This window comes from Pholis gunnellus (genome assembly GCF_910591455.1).
Source record: "Pholis gunnellus genome assembly, chromosome: 15".
Classification (NCBI taxonomy): Eukaryota; Metazoa; Chordata; class Actinopteri; order Perciformes; family Pholidae; genus Pholis; species Pholis gunnellus.
This window is the reverse complement of record NC_136542.1, coordinates 11,492,908-11,504,954: the sequence shown is the minus strand read 5'-3', so window position 1 is coordinate 11,504,954 and position 12,047 is coordinate 11,492,908. Positions and strand designations below refer to the sequence as shown.

General features: G+C 41.9%; 1 protein-coding gene across 1 annotated transcript; it reads right to left on the bottom strand.

Annotated features, from left to right (window-relative positions):
- Positions 1–9,193, bottom strand: pkdccb (protein kinase domain containing, cytoplasmic b). The gene is made up of 7 exons (XM_079175381.1): positions 8,511–9,193; positions 7,647–7,778; positions 5,687–5,958; positions 5,264–5,343; positions 4,844–4,951; positions 1,364–1,540; positions 1–987 (listed from the first exon to the last, which is right to left on the bottom strand). Exons 1-7 carry the CDS (start codon positions 9,135–9,137, stop codon positions 881–883), a joined length of 1,503 nt encoding a protein of 500 aa, XP_079031507.1. The 5' UTR covers positions 9,138–9,193; the 3' UTR covers positions 1–880.
- Positions 9,194–12,047: the final 2,854 nt, after the last annotated feature.

Below are 12,047 nucleotides of genomic sequence, written 5' to 3'. Positions count from 1 at the left end.
AGAAACAATACCTTTATATAATTACAAAATTGTAAAACTGTACAATTACAAAAAGTGAAGTATAAAAAAAACACTGAAGTGAATAATTTTTCATTGAAAATAAAAGTTTCACCCACAAGGTGCACGTAAGCCAAAATGCACAATCATGTAAGAACAATTACATTTCATCATATAAATATTTATGCACTAAGCAATATGAACTAAGTTTACAAAAGTATGTAAAAACAGACTGCTCGGGAATGGTTTTTATCATCTTTGCTCATTGTTAATGTGGAAATGCTTACATGGTTGTTGCCATCTCATACCGCAGCACAGCTAAGCCAGGGAACCATGAAAAAACAGCCGCAACCTCAGCGCATTAACATCAAAGTGTATTTGTATAAGAGCTAGTTTTCTTTTCTCGTCCTCAGGCTTCAAACGCTGAGCTGCAGCGGCTGTTCTTATTACCTCTTTGGCTTAAAAATCATACTAGGGGGACCCGGTCTCGCAACGAAAGCCAACACACATGGCAAATAAAGACAAGGTAGAAAAGAAAGACAAAAAAACATGTTGAGGGCACAAGGCTCTCCCTGCTTAATTGTACCTGAAGGGAAATCCCTTTAAATAGTAGTTGGCAGAGGCAGTGAGCTGGCAAGCCGATCAAACAGTCACTGAGCAGAAGCCCTATAAATACATCACATTCACTTGCCTCACTTCAAACGCCTCCTCAGCCCGGCCTCTACGCTCCTCCTGCAAATCCACAGAGCCGAGCAGCGTTCAATGTGTTCACAAGGAGGACGCAGTGCTCATCTTAAGCGCAACATTTCTTTGCGTGTTGTGTTTTATCTCTCATCTCACGCAGCTCGACTGGAGCCGGATTTTTTTCCGTTAGGTCCTTGTGTCACGCCGTGGAAGCTTCAGGAGCTTTGGTTTTCTTCACATACACCTCTGATGTCCCATCAGGCACCAGATGGCTGAAGCTGCTGCTGAAAGAGGCCAGGAGCCGACCTGCACAGCACGGACACAAAAGAAAGGGAGAAAAAGAGGCACGTTAAACACATCTGCAACTTCAATAGCATAGCATGTCTCGACTCGGTATACTTAATAACTGTATACATTTCAACATTTAAAAGCTTCATCGAAAGATTAAACGAGCAGCTGCTGACTGTGTTTACTCAGTAGTCTTAGACAGACATGATTTTGTGGGTAATTATACATGCTTATTATAGAGGGCTTTCAGCATCTGGCTGATTTAATTTGTGTAATGAGTTTTACAGACTAAAGTGAGCTGGAAAACAGCAATTTGAAAAGAAAAAAAAAAAACATTTGACAAACTTCGAGGCAGAGGAAATGAAAGGAGGAGTTTATCGTTGGGTTTACTAACCAGTCCATGTCTTCCGCCCGGTCAGAGTGAAGCTGTTGCACTGAGAATGGGAGTTACAGATAAACGCCGCCTCTCTGGCGCTGTGGACCGACAGCACGCAGCCCTGCTGGCTGTAGGACGGCCAACAGCGGTACTCCGCGTTCCCAGAGGTCCCCATACCTCGCATCACGGTGTAATCTAACCACAAAGGACGAGATGCAACTTCAATACACGACACTACTGAAAGATTTTTGAAGAGCTCTCTGAGGATGAGATGAAAGTTTAACGATCCCTGTGGGGAAACTGATACAGTGCAGCATCGAATGAAGATAATACAGATAAGAACAACAAAGAAATAAGGTTGAAGGTGAAAATATAGCATCTTTGTCATGCAACTATAGAGCTTTTCTGACTCAAAAGGTATTCCTAAAATAGTTTAAAAGATAAATGAACTTATTTTTGGCTGTTACATCGATTATAATGTCTAGTGGGCATTAGCTGGCAGTAGTAGCAACAGAAAGGCTCGAGTTTGTTGTAAACAAACCAAAGAAAGATCGTGTCATTTACATGGACCTTTGTGTCCTGGAAGAAATGTATACATATATTGCATTTAGAATGTATACATGTATAATGTAAATATTTTCCAACTAAATATTTGTCTTTCTCTGATGCACGTATATGTTACCAAGAAACCAAAAAACATGAACCTTTAGAGTTACCTTCTAATTATTACTGCCAGTGTTTATGACCAATAGGGATGCAACTAACAGTTATTTTCATTGGTTCACCTTCCAATTATTTTCTGAATTGATTGGTTTAAAAAAAAAGTGAGAAATGGTGAAAAACCACAAATTCTTATCATCATTACTTTCCAGATGATGGCTTAAAATAGCTTCTTTTGTCTGTGCAAAACCTAAAGATATCAAATCTACTGTCACAAGCATGAAATAAAAGCATAAAACCGTGTGAAACTGACAAGCTGGAACTTCAAAAAGCCAAAGATAGAAACCATTTAGAGCATTTTTTTCTCGAACGAGCTGTTGTTCCACACTGAAAAATCTCTTGACTCCACCTTCCTCCAGCCCGAACATTTGTGTGACATTCATCATTATAAGTCTTTCAGTCAGACTTCATGTGGATCTGGTCTTAAATCATCTGCTACACATTAGCGGGAGCCACGAGAAAGAAGCACGCACACGCGCACACACACATATACACACACACACACCAGAGCAGGACAAAAGCCTAGTCTATGAGTCCGTACGGAGGAGGAGGCACACTGTTGCAAACTGTTAACCTTCCTAAATGGCAGGAGCTGGTGTATGTGTGTGGGGGTATTGTTAGGAGGAAAAGGACACGAGGATCTGCCTTCTGGTTTGAGCAAAGGGAACAAGGAGAAGGAGTGTTTCGAGGATCCTTCTCAGGGGAGAAAAAAAATGAGGCCTGTTGGGGAGCAAAAGGGTGGCATGCCTCAGCTGTTGAGACAGACATATGAATATAAGCTCTTTGTGTTTAAGATGAGCGGCGGGAAAACAACTTTTTTTCTTATTCATATAAATTTTTTTTTTTTTTTTTAATGGCAGTGCTTTAGGAGTTCACCCGTTGCCTTTTAGCACACAACATCTCCATCAAATCACAAATGCTCTCAGCTGTGAAAAAGTTACATCCACATAACCAATGAACCTCCATCTGTCAGCAATTTCAAATTAAAACTTGATGAGTGTCTTTCTCTCTTACACCCCCCCCCCCCCCCCCCACACACACACACACACACACTGTTCATCTTTGAGCCATGTTGCCATTTGGCTTCTTTTATCAAGCTTAGTTGCGTCTTTGGCTGCAATTCTCTTTCTCCCCCTTTTAGGGGGGGACATATTAATGAGCCCATGTGTTATGTTAATACACACTTGCACAATCTCAGTTTTTTGTTTCTCTCTGCTGGTTGTTTAATCATTTAAAGCAACAGTTGGACATTTTGGTTGTGCTTAATAGCTTTCTTGGGGAGAGTTAGACGTAAAGATTAATAGCACTCACAGTGTCTGTGCGGTAAATATGAAGCTGGTTAGCTTAGCTTCGAAAAAAGACTTGAAACAGCTAGCGTGGCTCTGTCTAATGGTATACAAATCCAAGTAAGACCACCTCTAAAGCTCACTAATTACACATTATATCTTGTTTGATTAATCAGTACAATATACGAATTCTAAAAACGACATTTTGCAGTTTAACAGTGGGGTTATGTGCTGGACTGCTGGTAGCAGTAACCTCCTAAAGACTTATGGACAACCAGCCTTCAAAAAAGTCAACAGATAAAATATGATATTAAAAAGGTGCTGCTAGGCAAATTCTTTAACCTTTGGACAGGGCCAGGCTAGCAGTTTCCAGTCTAACCAGCTGCTGGTAGCTACATATTTCCAGACAGACACTGTATGGGGAGTGGTATTAATCATCTCATCTTACTCTCCGCATGAAAATGAATGTGTTTATTTGCCAACATGTCAACCTCAAGACTAAACCCAATTAAAAAAACGTTACCAGACTTTTCCTCAACCCAAAAGCCACCTCTGTTTGAACAAAACACACAATATAGTAATAATACACACACACACACACACACACACACACACACACACACACACACACACACACACACACACACACACACACACACACACACACACACACACACACACACACACACACACACACACACACACACACACACACACTTACTTCTGGGGGTCTTATCACACACACTAAGCAGCAGCAGCAGGGTTGACTCATGGCACCTCCTTGTTAAGCTAAAACATTCCCTCCTGGTGTCAGCCTCAGCGCCCAGGCCTCTTCACCCTGAATCTGTGATTAAATTCACAAAGCGCTGCTATATAAACAGTCCAGCATCTGGGGGGACGGAAAATCTCACCACAGGAACGCAGCCAGTCATTCTGTTATTAATATTTCATAGAGTTGAGAGGAATGGCGGGAGGGGACAGAGGGGGGCTGCAGTGGAGGCGAGTTGAGGAGAAGAAAAGTGAAGGACTTTCAGTGCTTGTACTGAAAGAACACAAAACGTTTCCAAAAAAGTACTTTATACAACTATTCTGAGAGGAAAAAGAATGTTAACGAGAGTTTTTTTTTTTTATGTAAAGAATTCAAAAGTTGGAAAAAAAAAATCTCTACATGACTTCCATGAAAGGTTAAACAGAATAACTCTGCCTAATACCAGCACTGTTTTTTTAAATGAACGCCGACTGTGCTTTCTGAGCCAGAGACATGCAGGATTAATCCCACTTTGTTGGTCTTGTCCTCTCATTCCAGCTGCCTAATAAACCTGTCAAAACAGCCCGAGAGGGAGAAACACCCCCCTTCATTTTTTTTTTAAAGATACAAAATGAAAACAGAGGTGTAGACTGTGTGAGCCAAGCATTCTCTCCAAGAAGAATAGGTCTACAACAGGGCCTACTGTACTTTATATAAAGCAGCCTTCATTCCACGAGCTCTTACCTCTGATTATTGATGGAGGCAGGTTGTCCAGGTGCAGGCCAGACTTGTAGAGAAGGAGGATGTGTTCAAAGGCCTCCAGCGTTTGATTGATGTCAGCTTTCAGCTCCCCTGGACACACACACACACAATACATTAAAATCGGATAAAAGATCTAACCGACTACAAGCATAAAGTCATACTATCCAATACGGATGATTTGTTTTTCCCCTTGCTCGGCTTCTCCTGTCTAATCCCAGTCATGTCATCTTAACAGATAGTATATTCATTACCTTGTTATGTGTCAGGAAGCATCGTGTCGAGCTCATTAAAAAGAGGACTTATACCGAGGCATGTCATTACACGACTGACATAATGGAGTGATTTGCTTTCTGATCTACAATAGCGAGCGTCCCGTCATGTCAAGACGTCTCTCGTCCTCACCTGTGGAGTTCATAATGTGGTCTACCAGGTGTGTGAAGCCGGGCGGGGCCTGGTGAGGCAGCAGGTAGGTGAAAAAATACCTGGGGCCAGACAAAGACAACTCAGTCAGACAGACAGAAAGACAGACAAGCCCCATCACATAGCTCCCACAGAACATGACTTGTCTCACCCCGGTGTTAAAACAAACAGTCCATAAAGCTGTCTATTTTAAAACAGAAAAAAACTCCCTTTTTTCCCCCATTGAAGCTACCAATTTATTCATCACAACTCCTCCATCAAACTGCACATTTCCAGCTGTATGTCTTTACTATCAACAACGCTTTAGCAGTCGACTCGGCCTGTATTAAAGCAATCATCCATGTAGATGCTGCTCCATTCATCCATCACACGTTCAACATGCCGTAAAACTGTCACTTCTCTTACCTATAGGCGTTGTAAATGTTCCTCTTCTCATTCAAGCCCACGCACACTCCCTGTGCCGAGCACGGCAGAGTGAAATTTCTGTGCGGAAACTGGAGGGTGCAGTCCGCGTCCCTCTGACAGGAGGTCTCCTCGGCGCTGGCGTCGTCCAGGTCTGTGAGCTTCAGCTCGCCAGACACGGTGACAAACTGCCGGGGCTGGAAGTCCAACAGAGCCACGGAGCCCAGAGGAGACTGGGAGAGGAAGTGGAGGAGCCTGACCAGGTCCAGACACACCTGGGAGGAGATTAGACATGCCAAAACGTGATCAGCTAGATTGATGACCATTTGTTTGAGTGCACAGGAACGCAGGCAATGAGAAACATTGCAGCTCCTAAAACCTTGTAACAAGAAGTCATTTAAAGAGGCAAAAACATTCACTGCTTCAAACTCTCTAGTGTGGAGATTTGCCCCCATTCCTGCGCTTTCTTATAATTTCAAATCTAATAATATTTTGTTATGTAATGTAGGGATTTTATGGATTAAATTAGGGCTGCAACTAACTTCTGTTTTCATCATCATTTAATCTGAATACTATATATTGATTAATCTGTAGGGGCACAACATTTGTAATTAATAAAATGCCCATTACAATTTCCTAAAGCCCAAGATGACAGTCCAAAACCCCAAAGTACTTAGCTTACTATCATAGAAGATAAAAAATCTAATTGGAAAACCTAGAAAAAAAATTGTCTTCATGGTTCATTAAAATAAAGAGTTACAAGATTATTTAATGAAAAAAAAACGGATGAGAAAAAGTAATGAGAAAAATTGTTACTTGCAACTCTAGAATTGGGTTTAGTTTTTTGTGTTTTTAACAGACGTTAGTGGATTACATGCTTCCCTCAAACTTCCTGCTACTTGTTGTCAAATAAAAGCCTTTAATAAAATGCTGGAATAACCAAAACATTCTCGGTGGTCAAGCTAAAACGCTGACTTGTTTTTTTCCTGAAAGGGCGACACATTGGATAGAAGTGTCACTAAATTGCTAAAAATGGAAAAATATAAAAACCTCAAGTCTTGCAAAAACACTGCATTATTCTCTTTTAAGGCGTTTCACCAGCCACATTTGCCAGCCATTTCCTGAGACTGCTTTTATAGTACTCTTTAAAATCCTACAATAAAAACAGAAAGAGAAAATAAGTAAGCTACTAAAGGCAACGTAAAGGCATTAGCCACGCACTGACAGAGCATGAAATGATTCTGTCACACTACAAACATAGCTGCGGTGCTAGGTAATGCTCCGAGTCTCTTGGACGTCACTTGGTGGGATCGAAGCACTGTAATAACAGGGCTGGGCGAAACCGAACACCCCCGGATTACTGTAGCTTGCGCAGATGCAACCAGGCTGAAAGGGGCCGAGCAGCTCCAGGGGGGTATTATGAACGGCTATTTGGGTGATGCAGCAAAATGAGGCCCATAGCTGAGATGATACTGGCAGACTGTGATGTTACTTTTGCTAATCCAAAAGTTCTCTCTCTCTCTCTCTTTCCCTTTCAAGCACATCCATGCGCGAACACACGCACGCACACACACATGCTGGATCCCTGGAGTGCAAATTCAGCCTCTGTTGACTCCAACTGTGAGCATACCTGTGATGGGGGTTGACTAAAACTGTGTGTGTGTGGGATGACATGACATTCCTAGCCTGCAGTGAATTAACTCCAGGACCCATCTCCATTCCAACCACGGCTTGATCAAATACACTGAGGGACAGATGTCAGAACTCCAGGAGTTTCAGATGTCCGCCCCCCTCATCTTTCAACCTCCTTCTCTCCTGCCAAGCGGAGCGAGGGCTTGCACACGCATAACGTGCAAAATATGTGCAAAGGGAGACTTTCAGCCTCTCAGCGAGCAGTGTAGTGTAAAGGATGAATGACAGGGCATGCGTATCGACAGCTGAAAGCGGGAACTAACACGCTTACCCTGAATCTGTCCTCCCAGGGACTCTGGAGCAGCTGGATCATCTGGAGAGGATTCCCCTGCTCCAGAATGACCGTGACTCTTCCATCCTCTCCTCCTCTTCCTCCTGCAGCTCCTGCACAGTGACCTTTAAGCTGCGGAAGTGTAGAATAACTGTGGGTTAGTCACAGTGAAGTAGAGCAAAATTGATTTTGCATTTTTTTACTCTGTAGAAATTAGAAAAAGCGACAGGCTAAAGTGTGTTAAAGTGCATTGAGAGGGCATGATGTTCTCTCTGTAGCTCAGACTTGTGACAGTGAAATCAAATTAGCCTAGAGGGGAATGTGCTCTGTATAATTGATCGGTTGAGCCGTTAGACACGCCGCTGTCACACGACTGCTGGAGAAACAAACCTGTCCGTTTCAATTCAAAACTAGTTCTAAATTGGGCTGTAATGATTTGAGTGAATAAACTCTGTGGGGGTTTCAGATGCAACCAGGGATTGTAGAGGGGACAGAGGCACATTGTCTGCTCTTCCCAAACTGGACCCAAAGGTCAAAAGAGGGTCATTGAATTTAATTTAATTACATGGGAAGGTCCTGCAGAGCCAGTGAGGCCTTTCATCCAGTTCAGTGTGTTTGAGACAAAGGAAACTGTGAGCAGGGGAAGGCCTACATGGATTATGGAAAATCTTAATCACAATATGCCAGCATTAGCTCCAGTGTTTTAAAGTGAGCAGCACTTATAATGATCTACTTTAAAATATAAAGTCTATTATGTTGCTTTGGCATTTGGACAGTATCCTAACCTTAAATATTTAAGTGTATCAAACCATTTGAAAAGTCTTTAAATGAATGCCCACAAGGCAGACAGAGGGAGCACTTTACCTTAATGACGTTTGGATGCTGCAGCCTCTGCAACAGGACTATTTCTTTCTTCAGCTTGTAAGAAACGAGCTCTCGGCAGCCTCGAGGGTCTCTAAAATCCTCCACACACTTTCCCATGTCTATCCCCTGCTCATTGACGAGTTTTAACGCCACCGGCTGACCTCCGGCTAGATTCACTTTGACAACCAGTTTGGTGTATCCAGACCCGAGAATCTCCACCGCCTGCATGTCCACCAGAGAGTCACAACCCATTTCATCCATATGCGCTCTCCTGGAGCCATGCGTGATCTCATTCCACAGACTGTAATCCAACATCGAGTCTTGTGTTTGGTCACTGTGGAAAGAACGTCGGCTTTCCCCGGGTAGTCCGTTTGCATCATCGTCATCATCATCATAATCAGGTAAAAGCAGCGGAATGATTTCTTTGCGCCTCTCGTTGAGCTGGTGAATCAACGCCCCGCGGAGGGACGCGAACTCCTCCTCATCACCAGCAACAGTTGCATTTGAAAAGTAAGATATTCTCGCTCCAAACTGCTGCACGCTGCTAATCAAGAGTGACACCAGAATGGAAAGAACCACGAAAGCCAGCAGGGCAGCCGCGCGCAAAGAGTTGCCCATCCCGGGCATTTTCCTCTCGTGGCACAGCTACTGCTGCTGAAAAAGACGCACGGCCGCAGGCTCTGGCGACCTCTCAGCTCCAACTGAAAGGACGCTTGACTTTACTGCGGCAGAAGCGATCAGCTCCTTATTTCCACCTCCCCGGGAACTCCCTCTAGAGGTGTGTCCTGTCCGCTCGTAACTTTACACCCGCTGAACAACTTCGCAGGAGAGCTCGACCTCATGTTGTCACACAATGCGCGTGTTAAAGCGCTCTCCGCGGCTGCTTTTACAACAGCAATCAGTAGGGCATGTAGCGTAAGAAGAAACTCCGTGGGAGAATATTAAACAGTATGTTTTATTTAACGCAGAGGGGGAACAAAAATCACATTTGAATTTACATTTTGATTACACATTTAAAAGAAAAGTATTTAAATGTGCATGCTGGTTAATTTATTAAAAAGACGATTACAGTCTTATTATGTTCAACATGAAACAGTTTTTTAGATAGACAGAGGAGGACTGCTGTCACCTTCAGAATCTGTCCAACAGGTGGCAGCAAAACACCTTTTTGTCTTCATTCAAAAACAATCACTCAGAGGTGGATTCATTACTGATCAGAAGCTTTAGAATCAGAATCAGAACCGTTTATTGCCAAGGTATGTTGCACATACAAGGATATGATATAAGGAGGTGCATAATATTAAACAATCAACAACAATCAACACAGTGCAAAAAGTAGAAACATATTAAAATGTACAGTAAAATATCAAATAAAGTGCAGAAACGAACAAATAACAGGACTATAAACAAGTGAGATGTAAGTGTAAAGTAAAAGTGTCAAGTGTATTTAAATAAGAAACCTAGAAGGGATGTGTGTGCAGGGGAGTAATTGTCCAGTGGGGGTCCCGGGCTTTGTTGATGAGCCCAACTGAACTGTGTAACATTCGGTTTGCACAAGTTCACAGAAATACCCTGCTCTTTGTTTCCACGCAGTCTTTTTCTATTTCCTGTTGTATCTTTATTATTTATCCAACTGTGTTTGTTTCACAGATCTTTCGGCAGCACTGAAGCTGTAATGAAGCGTTTCCCTCTGCATCACTACTCACTGGCAGAGATCTGCCACAGGAAATTATACCATGGCTGTCACCTCAGTACTAGCCAGAAGCCAAACACCCTCTCTTCAGCCTCTCATTATATGTGTGTGTGTGTGTGTGTGTGTGTGTGTGTGTGTGTGTGTGTGTGTGTGTGTGTGTGGTATACGTGCCTCTCAGGCTTTGAATGCATGTGTATTCTGGTTGTTTTATTTCTTGTGTGTGCATGTGTGTGGCAGCTACAGTGTAAGTTAATCAGTGTCTGAAGTCAACAAGGCATTAGCCATGTCAGCTGCAACACAGGCTGTTGAGAAAACGCCATGCCAACCATTGACACAGTGAGCCTTTTTATTTGAATCTGAGGACAATGTTGCATAAACACAAACACAAACAAACTTGGGCATGAAGATCATGAAGAAAGTCTAAGCTCAAAGGTCCACTCAGCGTCATCCTTTGGACATGAAGGATAAACCGCTCTCCAGCACAGATTGACCAGCTGTGATTGATTCCCAATCTTATAACAGCTCAACCCATTTACGATGAATCAGTTTTGAGCATCAGGACTCACTGAAGCACTAATAGATATGAATTATTGCGAAAAAATAAAGATGTCTCTGCTTCTCATTTAAAAACATGAAATAGGACTTTCATCTCTTTAAACTGTCTCACACCCTCGCTCTTTGCCTTTCTTCCAATAAATCATTTCCTTTTTTCCCAAAGGCCCTTAAACACAAGGGCCCAGTGCCATGATTCATATTTATAACCAGAGCCAGACCAGCGGCCGCCTCAATAGCAAAAAGTCACACAGGTCTGCTGTGTCATGGTTTCTCCTTTATTTTATGCTGGTGGGCTCTGGCTCTCACTTCTCTTAATAAAAAAACAAAGTCATATTTCTTTTTTTCATCTTCTCTGTTCTCTTCTCACTTTTCTGCATTATGTTAAATGTAGACCAATGTATGCAGTTCACCCCATTTTTTTCATGGGAGACAGTAAAGCTATACTTTCTGGTCACTACAAATTAAACTATTTGCCCCTCTTTGTATTTCATTACATTTCAGAGGGAAATCTTTGACATACTGCATTTACTAATGCATGCAGGCTTATTCACAGGCAAGAATTTAGCATAAAATAAGATATTATATGATGATGAATTACTAGACTACACAGTATAGGCTTCTACTTTCTATAAGTGTTCTTAATGTGTTGGTTTTATTATTGGTTAATTTATAATGTACTAATGTTTTATAGATCAGTTATAAGATTTGAAGTAAAATAACTTTTGGGTTTGTAAAAATTCCCTTTGCTGCTCAACTTTTCTATTTGATAATAATGCTGTAGTAAACCATTAATAAAGCTAATAGCTTTCTCACTTTCTAATAAGCCATCTAAGTGTTAATTCATCATTAATTAGGGTTTTTAATACAGAGCCTACATTTGTACATGTTGATGATAAAAGGTTTTGTTTTTTTGTAAGTGTTCAAACAGTTCAGTGATTCAAAAGGGATTTTTCACAACCTGGCAACCCAAAAGTTGTTCTTATCACTGGCTTATAACTGATCTATAAAGCAGCTATTAATCATTAACAACATGTTACAGCTTGTAAACACCGTACATAGCCTCTTATTTGTCTTATTAGAAACATGTATGTTAATCATTTTTGTTGATACTTAGGTGCAGTTGATCTAAGTCTCCTCTTTATTGATTGGTAAGCCTATTGATTTAAATAAAGGACATTGGAGACAATACTTCACCTGGATTCACCTCACCAGCCCTGACATGGTAGCGCATTCACAATATTCTCATTCTAAATGGGGATCAGCAGCTGGAGGTCCCAATGAAGTGATTC

Excerpts from the sequence above, each read along its gene's own strand:
- pkdccb (XM_079175381.1), bottom strand. The coding sequence starts at position 9,137 with ATGCCCGGGATGGGCAACTCTTTGCGCGCGGCTGCCCTGCTGGCTTTC. Across the intron at positions 5,959-7,646 it reads CCTGGGAGGACAGATTCAGG|GTGTGTCTGGACCTGGTCAG; the intron begins GTAAGCGTGTTA and ends ATCTCCTCCCAG. Across the intron at positions 4,952-5,263 it reads CCACATTATGAACTCCACAG|GGGAGCTGAAAGCTGACATC; the intron begins GTGAGGACGAGA and ends GTGTGTGTCCAG.